Source organism: Macaca nemestrina, chromosome 18 (assembly GCF_043159975.1).
Source record: "Macaca nemestrina isolate mMacNem1 chromosome 18, mMacNem.hap1, whole genome shotgun sequence".
Lineage (NCBI taxonomy): Eukaryota > Metazoa > Chordata > Mammalia > Primates > Cercopithecidae > Macaca > Macaca nemestrina.
Genome location: NC_092142.1, coordinates 71,748,979 through 71,766,870, shown reverse-complemented (window position 1 = coordinate 71,766,870; position 17,892 = coordinate 71,748,979). Strand labels below are relative to the sequence as shown.

The 17,892-nt window shown below is 48.4% G+C and overlaps 1 protein-coding gene across 2 annotated transcripts; it reads left to right on the top strand.

The window, feature by feature from the left end:
- The first annotated feature begins 462 nt into the window (after positions 1-462).
- LOC105474412 (MARVEL domain containing 3) lies at positions 463-16,257 on the top strand. 2 transcript variants are annotated; one of them, XM_071084882.1, is made up of 3 exons: positions 463-975; positions 3,606-3,733; positions 14,181-16,257. In XM_071084882.1, the coding sequence occupies exons 1-3, from the start codon at positions 509-511 to the stop codon at positions 14,816-14,818; spliced, it is 1,233 nt and encodes a 410-aa protein (XP_070940983.1). In that variant the 5' UTR covers positions 463-508; the 3' UTR covers positions 14,819-16,257. The 2 variants fall into 2 exon arrangements, with proteins under 2 accessions (XP_070940983.1, XP_070940984.1); XM_071084883.1 differs by lacking the exon at positions 14,181-16,257 and adding an exon at positions 7,992-9,452 and having other exon boundaries at positions 477-975.
- The last annotated feature ends 1,635 nt before the right edge of the window (positions 16,258-17,892 follow it).

Genomic DNA, 17,892 nt, shown 5'->3' with positions numbered 1-17,892 from the left:
ATGGATGGATGGATGGTGGATGGGTGGGTGAGTGGGTGGATGGGTGGGTGAGTGGATGAGCGGGTAGTGGGTGAATGAATGGTAGTGGGTGAATGAATGGATGGCTGGCTGAGTGAGTGAGAGGATGGGTACGTTCTGGGAAGGTAAATCCAAGTTACTGTGTAAGTTGAGCCAGGGGAGGTGGCCACAGTTGGCTCCCCTAGGCCGTCCACCTTGTGGGGTCACCAAAGGGTTACTTCGGGACAAAAAGCCGCGGCTGTGGGTCGCCCTGCCCGGGTTTCCAGCAGCAGCACCCCAGCCCCCACCCAGCACACAGGCACCCCTCCTGCCCTGGCCCCAGCCGCGCTCAGGGCGCCCCCTGACCGCGCCCGTGCTCAGGTGCGCTCCCGGACTAGCGCGCACGCGCACAGGTGAGTGCCCGCCCCGCCCCCTGGTTTGGCCACCTGCCCAGGAAACTTGTTGGTTGTTGCCCTCGGGTCGCTCCGGGGCGGGAACACGGAACCCGGCCATGGAAGATCCGTCGGGGGCTCGCGAGCCCCGGGCCCGGCCGAGAGAGCGGGACCCGGGACGGCGCCACCACCCGGACCGAGACCGCGCCCACCATCGACAGCGGGACCGACCCAGGGACACGCGCAGGGAGCAAAGCAGCGACGGGAACCGGCGAAGGGACCGGGACCGGGACCGGGAGAGAGACCAGGAGAGGGACCAGGAGAGGGACCGGAACCGGGATCGGGACCGGGAGAGGGAGAGGAAGAGAGACCCGGACCGAGGCCCCCGCAGGGACAGACACAGGGACGCGGGCCCTCGCGCAGGTGAACACGGAGTTTGGGAAAAGCCGCGCCAAAGCCGGACGCGGGACGGAGCCCGGGGACCCACCTGGGACTCAGCCGCGCCTCCTGGGCCCGCGCCCTGGGAAGCCCCGGAGCCGCCGCAGACGCAGAGGAAGGGGGGCCCCGGGTACCGCGGACCCGAAAGGTGAGAGGGGCCGGGGCGCTGCGACCTCCGCGCCGGGGACACCTGCGGCCCAGGCCGGCCACAAGGCCCTGGCGTCCCCGGGTTCTCGTTCTAGGAGCCCGTTTAAAGGAACAAATGCCGTTTCTCCCTTCTGCGCTCTCAGAGGCGACCTGGCAGGGAAGGAAAACTTTAGGGTTCCCCTTTCTTGTGGCCTGAACCCAATTAATAAAGCAAACCGCCCCCCGCCCCCCCCGCCCAGTGTGAGCAGTGGCCGGACTGGAAGGCCTGGAGAAGAGAAAGAGAGGCCCGGGACCGGAGAGGGAGGGGTGGGAGGAGACCAGGCGGGTGGGGTTCACCCCAGGCTCCTCCCCGGCCCGCCCCGCATGGTCACGGGACTGCGCCTTGGGGTTCAGACCCTTGTCCCGTGTTCCAGAGCCAGCCCTTCCCGACTCCAAAGTCCCCTTACCTGTGGCCGGGCTGCCCACTTGGGAAGCCCAATGAAGAGTTAATAGTTTAATATGTTACCCCTCCCAGGAACATGGGCCTTCAAAAACAGGTGGGCCGGCGCGGTGGCTCACGCCTGTAATCCCAACACTTTGGGAGGCCGAGGCGGGCGGATCACCTGAGGCCAGGAGTTCGAGACCAGCCTGGCCAACATGGTGAAACCCCGTCTTGACCAAAAATACAAAAACTTAGCCGGGCCTAGTGGCGGCTGCCTGTAGTCCCAGCTACTTGGGAGGCTGAGGCGGGAGAATCGCGTGAACCCAGGAGGCGGAGGTTGCAGTGAGCCAAGATCCTACCACTGCACTACAGCATGGGCGACAAAGCGAGACTCCGTCTCAAAAAAAAAAAAAAAAAAAAAAAGACAGGCGGGAGACGCTACATTTTTAACCAAAGAATTAAGTCTACGTAAAATTCCCCCACTGAAGGGTACAGGTTTGTTTTCCCTTTTGCCAGTGAGGTCTCTCTAGGCAGCGTCATTCGAATCCCACGGCTGCTTGAGACCCCACCCTCCTAATAAAAAAATTTTGTACAGAATTCTGCCTCGCACAGAATTCCCGTAAGCCCCTTGTAAGGAGAAAGGTTCAGGGTGTACTGGAAGACTCTGTGAGCTAGGGGAAGGTGGGGGTGGAAGGGAAGACAAGAGGGGACCTGGGCCCCACACCCCCTCCTAGGGACCTGGTGTTTTTTTTCCATCCATTGAATACGCAGATAATGTGCCCCCCACGGTGAACCGTGAGCAGACGCGATATCGCCACTGCTGGCTCCAACAGGAGACAGGTTGGGGTGACGACTGCTTCTGGTTTTCTGATTTTTGACACCCGGCCTCTTCTCTGGGGAGGAGTCAGGCTCCCCTCTCCTGAGGACTTGGAGGCTGAGCCCAGTCTCTCTCCCTGCTATGTCCACACAGCGAGAGAGCTCCTATCCTGAGTTTATGTTACATTATCTAAAACCAACTAGCATGACAAAGGGTGCGCCCAGATACAGTCAAAGCTGCGCCCAGGGAAACGGCTGTTGTTTCCCTGACTAAAGCCCATTGCACTGCAACTGCAGGACCTGGGAGAGAATTCAGAGCTGCATTTTTAGGTTTCTTTAAAAACCAGTGTGCGAGGCGGACGTGGTGGCTCAAGGCTGTAATTCCAGCACTTTGGGAGGCCGAGGCGGGTCAATCATTGAAGGTAAGGAGTTCGAGCGAGACCAGCCTGGCCAACATTGCGAAACCCCATCTCTACTAAACATACAAAAAAATTAGCCGAGAGCAGTGGAACATGCCTGTAATCCCAGCTACTCGGGAGGCGGAGGTGGGAGGACTGCTTGAACTCGGGAGGTGGAGGTTGTAGTGAGCTGAGATTGCTACACTGCACTCCAGCCTGGGTGACAGAGTGAGACTCCATCTCAAAAAAAAAAGAAAAAAAGCAAGACTGGGGAGAAAGAGGAAAGGTGTCCCAAGCAGAATAGCTTCTGTAGTACCCCACAGGCATGGGAAAGCGGTCATCTTTTGAGGGGAAGAGGATAGTTCACTATAGCTGGGTCTGTGAGCCCAAGGTTGTTAGTGTAGAGAGATGAACAGGGGCCTCCTGTGCATGCTAAAAGTTTTTAAAATTTCAAACCTAAGAGAGACATGATGTTCTAGAAAGACTGTGGGAGCCCAGCAAGTAGAATGCAGCCCCCTGTTGAATCTCAGACAAAGCCTAGGATGTGCTGCATAAAGCGAGGAGAGAAGGGACAGAAAATGCTAGGGTTGGCAGGGGAAGAAATAATGTGATGGGCATCGGAGTCATGTGAATGCAAACTGCTTTTGAAGAGTCCTGGTGCATGCTGAACTGAGCACTGGCACTCACAGGAAGGCAGCTCCCAGCTACCTGGTTAGACAGCTCCCAGGGGCAGACAAACCATCAAAGATAGTGCTAAGGGGTACGGATCACAGCATCTGTCACGTGGTTAGTTAGCAGAGTTGGGCCAAGTATTCGGATGTCCTGTGGGGCCACTAAACCAGAGAATTCTCTGGAGTTTAAAATACTGGGACAAATTCTATTTCTGTTCTGCATAGTCTTTAATGTTTGGGCCCAGCACAAGGAGTCAAGGGTTCTAATCCTGAACACTATTGAATGAGAGACTTCCTAATGGCCGCCTATGCTTTTTGGTTATAGTGAACCCCCTTCCGGGAGATATCTACCCTCGACCCCCAGGCCTGGACGAGAGGAGGTGGAATATTACCAGTCAGAGGCAGAAGGACTCCTGGAATGCCATAAATGCAAATACTTGTGCACTGGGAGAGGTGAGCTGTTTTGCAGGCTGTTCAATCATTTACTGTCACTGGTGGTTCTGGAAGGGATGGTCTGAGCTGGTGAAGCAAAAATTTAAGCACATTCCCTTGTGGGTTCCTAGCATCTTCATTTCTGTACTTGTGAGGTTCTTGTTTTCTTAAAAAAAAAAAAAAAAGTAGAACGTCTCAAAAGTGCTGCTAGATTTCCTGTGTTTCTCCTTAAACGTGCCCTGGGTTTGCAGAGGCAAGCAGCCATGTTTGCAGCTTTCAGGCTCCAGGTGGAAGTGCAGAGGCCTGTAGGTGGAACCGGCTATGAGCTGCCAGCTGTCAGAGGAGGTATATTCTGGCGAGGCGGCTGAATTAACAGAGAGGGAAAATCACCTGGCGTGGGCAGCCAAGTTGCAGCACCTGTTCTCCTTGAAGATCTGACTCCCAACACTTGATCAGTGGCTTTTTAACTTTATTGACAGGCCAGGCACGGTGGCTTATGCCTGTAATCCCAGCACTTTGGAAGGCCCAGGAAGGAAGATCTCTTGAGCCCACAAGTTTGAGACCAACCTGGGCAACATAGCAATACCCCATCTCTAGTTTAAGAAAAAAAAAAAGGAAAAAAGGCTGGCGTAGTGGCTCACGCCTGTAATCCCAACACTCTGGGAGGTCAAAGTGGGTGGATCACTTGAGGTCAGGGCTTCGAGACCAGCCGGGCTAACGTGGTGAGGAGGAGAATTGCTTGAACCTGGGAGGAGGAGGTTGCAGTGAGCAGAAATCATGTCACTGCACTCCAGCCTGGGTGACAGAGTGAGACTCCATCTCAAAAAAATTAATTTAAAAATTAAAATATATATATGTGTGTATATATATATACACACATAATATATTTACAAGGTTGTTAAATATATATTTTTTTACATTAAGACTGAGTTCACACACACACAGAAACAAAAATGTTGTGAAACCATACTGACCCTATTATCTACCAAGTACTCTGATATTTTCTATCCCATTCATTAAAAACAAAATCGTTTTTTAAAAACCATACTTATTTAGGACCCACAGTCTGAAAAACACTTCCATCCTATCATATATCCACCCCAAATGTGGCGTCCCCAGGTTCTCCATTCTAGCGGTCTTGGCCTTGCCAGCAATGAAGAAAATCTGGTTTGTCTGGGTGAGAGCTTACAGTTCACGTGATTTGGTGAGAAATGTTTCTAGGTTTACTATGACTAAGGGAGAAAACGTTCCAGCCCAAGGGAGAGAACTCATGGAGCTCATACCTGACAATGTAATCTCAGGGTGATTCCAAAGATGCATATGATTATAGGATTATAGGAACTTTGAGGAAAGGGCGATGCACGTACAAGGATCATTACTCTAGTTGCAGATATTGGCACAACCTCATGGCCTGTAATTCTGTCAACAGCTCCTAAGCTTCAGAGAAGTACAGTAAGATATCCAGAGGACTGTGTTCTTATTAAGAGCAAACAACAAAAATTATGAATATACGAATAAAGTTCAGGAAAAAATATATTCACAGTGATTTTTTTAATTGGTTGTTATTATAGGCAATTGTTACATTGCATGTTTTCTTAAGTCCACATTTTCTTTTTTTGTTGTTATAAGTAAGTATAACTATCTTTTTTTTTTTTTTTTTGAGACAGAGTATAGCTCTGTAGCCCAGGCTGGAGTACAGTGGCATGATCTCGGCTCACTGCAACCTCTGCCTTCCAGGTCCCAGTTCAAGCAATTCTCCTGCCTCAGCCTCCCAAGTAGCTAGAAGGTAGCATGTGCCACCATGCCCAGCTAAATGTTGTATTTTTAGTAGAGAAGGGGTTTCACCATGTTGGCCAGGCCAGTCTTGAACTCCTGACCTCGTGATCCGCCCACCTCGGCCTCCCAAACTGTTAGGATTACAGGCATGAGCCACCGCGCCTGGCTGTATAACTTTCATAAATAAAATGATGACAGAGTATAAAAAAAGAAAACAATAATGTTGTTTGCATTCTGGGGGAAAATTCTACAGTATAAAGATCACACTTGAGAGAGCATCATCATTTCAATGAGACAATGTGTAGCTTGGTTTCATGAATAGACCAACTGGAACCAGGCATAAAATCTGGTTATCAAACATCAGGGGGATGTTGACAGGCCGGTGTTGGCAGCATGTACAATTTCCAGCTCAGAAGCACCCAGCTTATATGTTGAGCAAAAGAAGCCACACACACAAAAGCACATAACTGTATGATTCCATGTATATGATATTCTAGAAAAGGCAGAACTAGATTCTAACGAGAGACGGCAGATCAGTGGTTTGCTGACAAGGAAAGTAAGGGATTGACTACAAAGCATCACTAGGGAAATTTCTGGGCTAATGAGAATGTTCTGTGTCTTGATTATGGTTACGTAGTACATACATTTGTCAAAACTCATCAAGCTGTATGCTTAATGTAGATCGCTTTGTTGCATATAAGTTATATTTCACTAAGGTTGATTTTAAGGAAAGCAGCCAGTTTTCATTTTCCAATATAAAGAAGCCAAGGGCCCAGGAAAAATCCAGCTCTGGGAAAATATCACAGCCCAGATACACTCTTTAGGGAACTAAATAAAACAGCATTAAACTTTAAGACATACTTATGAGTTAAAGTCTAAGAACAGTAAAACAAAAATTTTTTTTAATTCAGTAAGCACTAAGGGTTTAATTAACTTAATTTTTTCTGTTTCTTTTTTTTGAGACAGAGTCTCACTCTGTCACCCAGGCTGGAATACAGTGGTGCAATCTCAGCTCACTGCAACCTCTGCCTCCTGGGTTCAAGAGATTCTTCCGCCTCAGCCTCCTGAGTAGCTGAGATTACAGGCATGCACCATCATACCTGGCTAATTTTTGTATTTTTGGTAGAGACACGGTTTCACCATGTTGGCCAGGCTGGTCTCGAACTCCTGACCTCAGGTGATCTGCCTGCCTCTGCCTCCCAAAGTGTTGGGATTACAGGCGTGAGCCATCGCGCCTGGCCAATTTTTCTTATTTCTAATACATGAACCACAGTTTACATTTTGATATATAACTTCCATGCTTTTTTTCTGAATTATTATATTTTTTAAGCTATGTGATTTTCTTCAGACTTGGAGAACTTTCCCCTTACAAATTGTATTCACCACAAACATATATAAAGAGGAGATAATGACCAGCACAGTGGCTCACACCTGTAATCCCAGTACTTTGGGAGGCCAAGGCAGGAGGATCGCCTGAAGCCAGGAATTCAAGACCAGCCTAGGCAACACACCAAGACCTATGCCACGAAAAAATACAAAAATCAGGCCCAGCAGCATGCACTTGTAGTCCTAGCTATGTGGGAGGCTGAGGCAGGACGATTGCTTGAGTCTAGGAGGTCAAGGCTGTAGTGAGCCGTGATCGTGCTACTGTACTCCAGCCTAGGCGACAGAGTGAGACCTTGTCTCAAAAAAAGAGAGATAACTTGTTTAGTTTTTGTGTTGTTGTTTGTTTTTGTTTTTTGAGACAGAGTGTTGCCCAGGCTAGTGTGCAGTGGCACGATCTCAGCTCACTATAACCTCCACCTCCCAGGTTCAGGCGATTCTCCTACCTCAGCCTCCCAAGTAGCTGGGACTACAGGTGCTTACCACCACGCCTGGCTAATGTTTGTATTTTTTAGTAAAGATAGGGTGTCACCATGTTGGCCAGGCTGGTCTCAAACTCCTGACCTCAAATGATCCACCTGCCTTGGCCTCCCAAAGTGCTGGGATTATAGGCGTGAGCCACCGCACCCAGTCTTTTTTTTTTAATAAGACATGGGGTATCACTATGTTGCCCAGGTTGGTCTCAAACTCCTGGGCTCAAGCAATCCTCCCACCTTGGCTTCCCAATGTGCTGGGATTATAGGCGTGAGCCACCACGCCCGGCCTCGTTTCATCTTTCTGGTGGTGCGAGGTGGCATGTTCTTGCCCTTCCATCCAGGATGGCTTTGTTTCTGCTCACTGGCCTGATCTCTCCCACCATCCTCCTGTCCCTCTCTCAGGGCAGACTGCTTTGCTCTTTTGAGAGTCACCCCTCTGAGTCCATAGTATTTCTGGCACCATTTCTGGAGACCACAGTTCCCTGCTACCCTCTAGTTTTAATCGTGCTGCTTTGGCCTCGGGCCTTCCTCAGGGGCAGAAGCCTACAGGGGTCTGAGCCCTGTGCGGAAGGTGGGCCTCAGGTGGAAGAGTCTCCTGGTGTCAAACAGCATCACTCAAAAATGGTAACACCCTTTTTTTGCAGCCTGCTGCCAAATGCTGGAGGTTCTCCTGAACTTGCTGATCCTGGCCTGCAGCTCTGTGTCTTACAGTTCCACAGGGGGCTACACGGGCATCACCAGCTTAGGGGGCATTTACTACTACCAGTTCGGAGGGGCTTACAGTGGCTTTGATGGTGCTGACGGGGAGAAAGCCCAGCAGCTGGATGTCCAGTTCTACCAGCTAAAGCTGCCCACGGTCACTGTGGCAATGGCCTGCAGTGGAGCCCTCATGGCCCTCTGCTGCCTCTTCATTGCTATGGGTGTCCTGCGAGTCCCATGGCATTGTCCGCTGTTGCTGGTGACTGAAGGCTTATTGGACGTGCTTATCTCAGGAGGGTACATCCCGGCCTTGTACTTCTACTTCCACTACCTCTCTGCTGCCTACGCCTCTCCTGTGTGTGAAGAGAGGCAGGCACTGTACCAAAGCAAAGGCTACGGTGGTTTCAGCTGCAGTTTCCACGGGGCAGATGTAGGAGCTGGAATCTTTGCTGCCCTGGGCATTGTGGTCTTTGCCCTGGGGGCTGTCCTGGCCATAAAGGGTTACCGAAAAGTCAGGAAGCTAAAAGAGAAGCCAGCAGAAATGTTTGAGTTGTAAGGGTTTCTAAAACACTCTGCCAGATGTGGTGGTGGAAGTTAGTCTGAGCCACTGTCTTTCCCAAGAATCCCTCGTTGTGGAACTTTCCAATGCCGGAAAAGCAGCGAGCCAGCGTTGGTGTGGTGGGCGGAGCTTCCAGTCGCATGGAGCGGTGTTCATGGATGCAACAGACCCTGGCTTCTGAGTCCTCTGTGAGTGAGGGAACAACCAAAATTATTTTTCAAAAAGCAAAAAATTGGCCGGCCTCAGTGGCTCACATCTGTAATCCCAGGACTTTGGGAGGCTGAGGTGGGTGGAGATCACTTGAGGTCAGGAGTTCGAGACCAGCTTGACCAACATGGTGAGACCCCGCCTCTACTAAAATAGAAAACAAATTAGTGAGGCGTGGTGGTGGGCGCCTGTAATCCCAGCTACTTGGGAGGCTGAGGCAGGAGAATCGCTTGAATCCGGGAGGCGGAGCTTGCAGTGAGCGGAGATCGCACCACTGCACTCCAGCCTGGGCAACAGAGCGAGACTCCGTCTCAAAAAAAAAAAAAAAAAAAAAAGCAAAAACCTGGAGCCCAAGAGCCACACGGAAAAGGCACGTGCTACAACAGAGTGCACCTCTTCATTCAGCAAAAGGAGGTCACTAAGAGAGTTTGATGAACCTTATCTTTAAAGTTTCCAGGCACAGTGGCTCATACCTGTAATCCCAGAGCTTTCGGAGCCTGAGGTAGGAGGATTGCTTGAACTCAGGAGTTCAAGTTTGCAGTGCACTATGATTGTGCCACTACACTCTAGCCTGAGCAACAGACCAAGACCTTATTGCCAAAATACCAGGGAAAAAAAAAAAAGTCCATGGAGAGCTACATAGACATGAGACCACACTTCAGCCTGAATTTTTCTAAACACAGCTGTCTCAAGCAGATGAGCCCACACGTTTTTGCACACTGAACTCTCCAGTCCTTCCACTTCCTTAATTCTGCAAATGGAGGGGGTGGGGACTCTTGGGAAACTACTCATGTAAAATTTAAGTTGGAGGTAGGCGTGGGCTGAGGAAAGAGGAATCAGATTAATTCTCTGGGTTGCAAAGAGGCTATTCTGCAAGCCCCTCACAGTGGCCCTGAAAGCTCAATAAGTGTTTTGTACCTCTTGTAAATGTGCCATTGTGTGAAGCATTAAACCCAACATCTAGAATTCAGGATCCATCCAGAATAAAAGAATGTAAAACCTTTCCCAACAGAAGAGTGTTACTTTTGGCCAACTTCATGGGTTCTTATTGCACATTAAATTATGACTTATGGAACATCACAATCTATTCTCAGTCCAGTGAATAAGTTCTTTGCTTTATGTGAATCCAATAAAAAATCCAAAGAATTTTAATTTGGAGTTGATGTCCTCTTTACAATACATTTATCATATTCTCTTAAACACAGACCATTTGTCACATTTAAAAGGTGAGTTCCGTTTGGGTTTAGAAAAGGAAATATATATATATATATATATGCTTGTATATGATTGGAAAATTTCTTCAAGAATAACATCAGAAAGTATTAACAGTTTTGCTTTTGAAGAGAAGGAGACTTTTCATTTATGCATGGCTTGACTGCACATGTATTAATTTTAGAAAAATAAAAAGTAAAAAAGTTGATTTGCTCTCAGTTTTTTTCAGGATCACATTTAAAGTTCAAAGGCAGGTATAGGCATACAGTTAAGCAGATTATTAAATGATCAGCCACAAAAACAGCCTCACCCAGAAAGCCTTTTCTTATTTTTTTTAATTTCTTTTTTTTTTTTTTTTTTTTTTTTTTTTTGAGACGGAGTCTCGCTCTGCCGCCCAGGCTGGAGTGCAGTGGCGCGATCTCGGCTCACTGCAAGCTCCGCCTCCCGGGTTCCCGCCATTCTCCTGCCTCAGCCTCCTGAGTAGCTGGGACTACAGGCGCCCGCCACCGCGCCCGGCTAATTTTTTTTGTATTTTTAGTAGAGACGGGGTTTCACTGTGGTCTCGATCTCCTGACCTTGTGATCCGCCCGCCTCGGCCTCCCAAAGTGCTGGGATTACAGGCTTGAGCCACCGCGCCCGGCCTATTTTTTTTAATTTCTTAATTTTGAGACAGGATCTGGCTCTGTCAACCAGGCTGGAGTGCAGTGGCGGGATCTCGGCTTACTGCAACCTCTGCCTCCTGGGCTTAAACTATCCTCCCACCTTAGCTTCCAAGTCGCTGGAACTACAGGCCCATGACACTGCCTGGCTAATTTGTTTATTTTTAGAAGAGATGGGGTTTCACCATGTTGCCCAGGCTCATCTCGAACTCCTGGGCTCAAGTGATCCACCCACCTCAGCCTCCCAAAGTGCCGGGATTATAGGCGTGAGCCACCATGCCAGACCCAGAAAGACGTTATTTACAACAAAGATCTCATGTTGTTTCAGGATCTCTGCTTCCCTCTACCAAACCCTCTGCTGTCTTTCCGGAGACTTGTCCCAGCCCACCATAAACTACTGCTAGCTCTGCTCACCACCCTTTTCCCCTTCCCCTGCCCTGTGTGTCTTTCTGCACTAATAGCATGCTTGGAAATACTTTAGCCTGCTTGATATTGATAGCTAAGCCAGGCCAACCCTGACTGGAACCTGGGATAATATTCCCTGGCCATATTCCTTCAACAGTCCCAACACAAATAATGGCAGAAGACCATTATTCCTGTCAATGGGTGCAGTCAATGGATGGTTGGCAAGATCTAGATTTATTCCCTTGTAGCCTAAGAGATAGATGCTGCCTGGGTTGCGAGTCCGTCCCAGAGGGAAACGACGTCCCAGTCTTCTGCATTTTTAGTAGATTATTTCTGTTTCCCTTCAGGGGGTGAAATGTTAACGTCCATGCAGAAGGAAAACCAGGGGAAAGAAAGGTGTTGGGTCCACTAACCCCCATGAATTAGAATGATGTCTGGGTCAAGTCACTTGCTCTGCTGTAGGGAGAGTGGATGAAAACCAGTAGCTTACCGTGCCTGAGTGATGAGTGGACAGTTTTAGTCTGATGTTATTTTCAGTTTTAAATTAGAGGAATGTAGCTTCTCAACTATCAGAGCCCTCAACTGCTATGTCCCTGTGGACCGCTAGGAATTCGTGTGGGCCCAGCAGGAGATAGGATTAGCAAGCTGAGTAGCTGTTGCCTAAGTACTTTAGAGTCTTTCACTGCTGTGATTATAAACATCATGGTACCCCCTAGTGTGTTAAGGGTTGTCCTGATTTCTGGGAAGCCACACTCTTCTTACATTTATCCCATTCTTTCTTATGTTTCTCACCAATCCCCTTCCATTTTGGAAACATTGCTGAGTAGCGTCACCATCCATTTGTATCATATTTTATTTTTAGAGTATTTTCACATACTTGCTTTTTTTGTTGTTAACTTCCCACACAACACCGACGTATCACACAGTTGCTTTCATTTGAGCCTCCCCACATCCCTGTGGGTGAAGATTGGCAGGCTTAGCTTCATTTGTCAGATTGTCTGAGGCTTAGAAGGACTGAATGGCTTGGCCAAGATGACAAGGCAGTAAAAAGTGGGGACTTGGACCTGGTGGTCCTGCTCTCGGTTCATTTGTTTTTCTCTTCATGCTCATCCCTGAACGCCAAGGGAACGGCAGGAGACCCTCTCCCAGAAGGACACCTAAGAAGGGTTTGAGGTCTCTGTCAGTAACAAATAAAAGCTCACCTCGGACAAGAGGATCTTCAGTCTGTTGGCCTGTTGGCTTCCTCTGCCTCGTGCCATTTGTGGGTTCCTTTCAGTCCAAGTATCTGTCAGTAAGGTCCTCGTTGAATAGATGAATCCATCCATACAACGAAGTCGAAGGCCACTTAACAAAATGTAGCTCCTCTTGTAGGAACTGATCTGAAAACATCTGGAGGATATAGGAAATGAAAAAATCAAGACGCAGAACAGTGTACGTGGTACACTTACTTTTGTGCAAAAATGCAGGGAAGGGAATGAAATGCAGATTTAAACATGCTTTTTATTTGCATAAAGGAACACTGGACAATTATATTAGAAACCAATGAAAGCGGTTGGCAATAGACAAGAGACTGGGTATGAGTGAAATTTCTCAGTTTATACCTTATGTCATTTCAATTTTTTAGAAACTTTTAATTTGGAAATATAGATTTGCAAGAAGTCACAAAAACAGTGCAGAGTACTCCTGTGTACCCTTAACTCACTTTTCTCTAATGATAATATGTTGCATAACTAGTACAATATCAAGACCAGGAAAGTAGCAATCTACAGAGCTCATTTAGATTTCCCCCTTTTATCTGCACACATTTGTATGTCTTCCTAGTTCTAAGCAGTTTTATCTCATGTGCAGATTTCTGTGAGCGGCATCACGACGACATCCAGAACTGTTCCCTCACCCTGGACATCCCTGTGCTAACTCTTCATAGTCACTCCCATCTTCTTCCTCCCTCCCCCATCCCTACTCATTCCTATCCCCTGTTGATCACCAATCTGGGCTTCTTTATAATTTTGTCCTTTTGAGACTGTTACATACACAAAATCACACGGTATGTAACTTTGAGCAGAGTCTCGTTCTTGTCGTCCCAGGCTGGAGTGCAATGGCACGATCTTGGCTCACCGCAACCTCCCCCTCCCGGGTTCAGGTGATTCTCCTGCCTCAGCCTCCCAGGTGGGTGGGATTACAGGCACCTGCCACCACACCCAGCTAATTTTTGTATGTTTAGTAGAGATGGGGTTTCACCATGTTGGCATGGCTGGTCTCCAAATCCTGACCTCAAGTGATCCGCCCGCCTCGGCCTCCCAAAGTGCTGGGATTACAGGCGTGAGTCACGGCACCCAGCCTAGGAGTTCATTCCTTTTTATCGCTGAGTAGGGTAGCCCATGGTATGGGTGTACCCGTTTGTGTAACCAGGTCACCCACTGAAGGGCATTGGGGTTGTTTCCAATATTTGGCTATTATAAATAAAGCTACAATGAATATTTATGTCCACGTCTTTGTGTGGACATAAGTTTTCGTTTCTTTAGTATAAACGCAGGGTCACATGGTAAGTTTTTAAAGAAACTTCATTTTTTAAGAAACTGCTCCCAATTTTTTCAGAGTGGTACTTCGATTTTTCAAACATAGATTAAAAACAAAACAAAAAAACGAAAAGCAAATTAAATGTACTGACGTTGAGGCTGGGTGAGGTGGTTTACGCCTATAATCCCAGGAATTTGGAAGGCCAAGGCAGGCGGATCACTTGAGGTCAGGAGTTCGAGACCAGCCTGGCCAACATGGTGAAACCCTGTCTCTACTAAAAATACAAAAATTAGCCGGGCATGGTGGCATGTGCCTGTAGTTCCAGCTACTCAGGGGGCTGAGGCAGGAGAATCGCTTGAAGCCAGGAGGTGAAGGTTGCAGTGAGCCGAGATCACACCATTGCACTCCAGCCTGGGTGACAGGGTAACACCCTGTCTCAAAAAAAAAAAAAAAAAAAAAAAAAAATGTTGACATTGAATCAACCACGTCCTTAAAATCAGGTGGCCTGTGGTATGTCTCTGGCTTGGCCAGGCTGCGTAATGTCAGTGTTAAAGCCCGAATCTCTCTTCTCCTAGGTGTGGTGCAGATAGTGGAGGTGGTCTTGAATGGGATGGTTCTCATATGCATCGTGGCCTCCTACTTTGTCCTTGCCGGATTCAGTGCCAGCTTTTCCAGTGGCGGTGGCTTTGGGAACAACTACTACTCACCGTTCGAGGGCACTGAGCTAGAGCAGGTTCGGCAGCTGGACCAGCAGTACACGATCCTCCGGTCGCCCCTGATATATGGTGGCGTGGCTGTTTCTCTGGGGTTGGGGGTCCTCACCATGGGCGTCTTACTCCAAGGAGCCAAGAGTCTAACAATGTTGTCAGGGAAGTGGCTCCTCACGGAGGCCGCCTTCAGCCTCCTAGCGGCCGTGGGCTACTGCACAGGCATTGGTGTTTACCTCCACGTGGCTCTGCAGATCAATAGCACCGACACTTGCAAAACAAGAGAGAGGCTCTATGCCCGCAGGGGTCTCACCTGGATGAACTGCCAGCTGGCAGGCACCGACGGAGCAGCAGCCACCTTTGCTTGTCTTCTGGTGATCATGTATGGCGCCAGCGTGGTGCTGGCCCTGCGTAGCTACCGAGAACAGAAGCGCTACAAAAGCAGCCGAGAACAGCCCGGAAGTTACAGTGAGGCACCGGAATACCTGTGGTCTGGAACAGTTTGAGATCTTCCAGGACCTAAGTGTGAACCCACATTGTTTCTCTTAAAAAGACAGGTCTTTTAAAATCCCACATTAGACAACTATGGTTTTCACACACTTGACTTTACAAATGCTCTCTTTGGACTGCGGCAAAGTAAAAGAATTGAGGCTGGGCGCGGTGGCTCACGCCTGTAATCCCAGCACTTTGGGAAGCTGCGGTGGGCGGATCACTTGAGGTCAGCAGATTGAGTCCAGCCTGGCCCACATAGCGAACCCCTGTCTCCACTAAAAATACAAAAAATTGCTGGGCGTGGTGGTTCACGCCTGTAATCCCAGCACTTTAGGAGGCCAAAGCAGGTGGATCACCTGAGGTTAGGAGTTTGAAACCAGCCTGGCAAACATGGTGAAACCCCATCTCTACTAAAAATACAAAAATTAGCTGGGCATGGTGGTGGACGCCTGTAATCCCAGCTACTCTGGAGGCTGAGGCAGGAGAATCTCTTAAACCCGGGAGGCAGAGGTTGCAGTGAGCCAAGACCATTGCAATCCAGCCTGGGCAGCAAGAGCGAGACTCTGTCTCAAAAAAAAAAAAAAAAAAAAAAATCAGCTGGGCTTGATGGCGAACACCTGTAATCCCAGCCACTCAGGAGGCTAAGCCACAAGAATCACTTGAACCTGGGAGGCAGAGGTTGCAGTGAGCAAACTCTACTCCACGTCACTGCACTCCAGCCTGGGCAACAGAGCGAGGCTCTTTCTCAAAAACAACGATGATGACAACAAAAAAGATAGGACAGTTGATTTTATTAGACCATGAAGGCATACTAGAGGCTTTTTCATTTCTGCATTTCCTGACAGTGCTCCATAGAGTAGGCCTTCAAAGGTAGCTAGTAATCTTATTACCCTGGACTGCTCTCATAATCTAACAGATCACTAACACTGAATCTTAAAAATAAAGTTCTTTTAGTAATTTTAATCTTGCGTGTTTTATACCTATTCTTATACTTTACAGCTAGTCCCAAATATATTAGTTCAAATCACATGCAACTAGAAATATACATTCTCGTTATGTTCTTTTTTCTAATTGTCCTCTTGCTCTTTACTAGTGAATTCTTATGGAACCTGTTCAGGACAAAGGATTGAAGCTAAGCCTCCTACCTAAGCGGAAAAGATCTAGATTGTACTTTTATAAAAATAAAGCTTGGAAAATAATCAACTGGATATCTACATTGCTAGGTTAAAAGTTGCGGTGCCTTGGCCGGGCACGGTGGCTCACGCCTGTAATCTCAGCACTTTGGGAGGCCAAGGCAGGTGGATCATGAGGTCAAGAGTTCAAGACCAACCTGGCCAAAATGGTGAAACCCTGTCTCTACAAATAATACAAAAAAATTAGCCAGCCTGGTGGCAGGCACCTGTAATCCCAGCTACTCGGGAGGCTGAGGCAGAGAATTGCTTGAACCTGGGAGGCAGTGGTTGCAGTGGGCCGAGATCGCGCCACTGCACTCCAGCCTGGGTGACAGAGTGAGACTCTGTCTCAAAAAAAAAATAAAAAAATAAAAACACAGAAAAGTGTCTCCACTCCATCACCCTTAGCCCAAGACAGTGGCTAAGTCCCACACAATTTTCACTGAGTGGTAGAGGAGAAGTATAACTGCAGCCAGAATCAAGCGACCCACTCTCCACCTACCCTCCAGAGAAATACCACCAAGCCCAGCCACTAGTCTCACCTAGCATGTATTCCCTGAAATACGTCCTTGTTAGATCCTCGCCCACGTCTGGGTCCTGTGCTTGATAAAATGGAGACTTTGGCCTATTTGACCCCAACCTTGTGCCCAGGTCCAACTCCAGTACTGCTCCAGAAGGCAGCTCCTCTCAAGGGAATGGAGCCATCACTGTAACAACAACACTCCCACTTCTTACGGCTTTATAACGTTCACCATGCTTTAGCAAACCTTCTCTTACTACTGCTTGTCAGTCAGGCCAAGGTGTACTGTTCACACTTTACAGATGAGGAGACAAGGTTCAAGGTTAGGTGGTATGTACAGTATCATGATAAACAAGCCCTTTGATAAAAGATATTAACATTTAATGAGAAAAACAGCCTTAGAGAGGTTAAGTAACTGCCTGAAGTCACAAAACTTTTAAGTAGCAGAGGCAAAACTCAGGCCCACTGAATCACACACTGGAAGGTGTTCTGAGTGACTGACATACTCTTGTGGCCTTTGGTGTACGAGGGAATTTATATCGCATGACATTGATTCATTTCTGCCATGCTGGCTGAGGGAGGTGTGTGTCTGGTGGAACTGAGGTATAAAAGCATGTTGAAGGTGCTCAATAAATGGTTGTTGAACCAAGTGTTTAAAATGTTCCTTCTGGCCAGGTGTGGTGGCTCACGCCTGTAATCCCAGCACTTTGGGAGGCCGAGGCGGGTGGATCACCTGAGGTCAGAGACCAGTCTGGCCAACATGGTGAAACCCCGTCTCTACTAAAAATACAAAAATTAGCCAGGTGTGGTGGTGCATGCCTGTAATCCCACCTACTTGGGAGACTGAGGCAGGAGAATCGCTTGAACCTAGGAGGCAGAGGTTGCAGTGAGCTGGAATCACGCCATTGCACTCCAGCCTGGACGACAGAGCGAGATTCCGACTCAAAAAAAATAAACGGTCGGGCGCGGTAGCTCATGCCTGTAATCTCAGCACTTTGGGAGGCCGAGGAGGGCAGATTGCCTGAGCTCAGGAGTTCGAGACCCACCTGGGTAACACAGTGAAACCCTGTCTCTACTGAAACTACAAAAAATTAGCCAGGCATGGCAGTGCTAGTCCCAGCTACTTGGGAGGCTGAGGCAGAATAGCTTGAACTTGGGAGGCAGAGGTTGCACTGAGCCAAGATCACGCCACTGCACTTCCAGCCTGGGTGACAGAGCAAGATTCTGTCTCAAAAAATAAAGTTCCTTCTGGTAGATGAAGAGGAAACCTATACATGACTTTATCTTGACTTTTATTTAAAATGAGAGGTAGCAGGCAATGTGCAGTGGCTCATGCCTGTAATCCCAGCACCTTGGGAAGCCAAGGCAGGCAGATCTCTTGAGCCCAGAGGTTCGA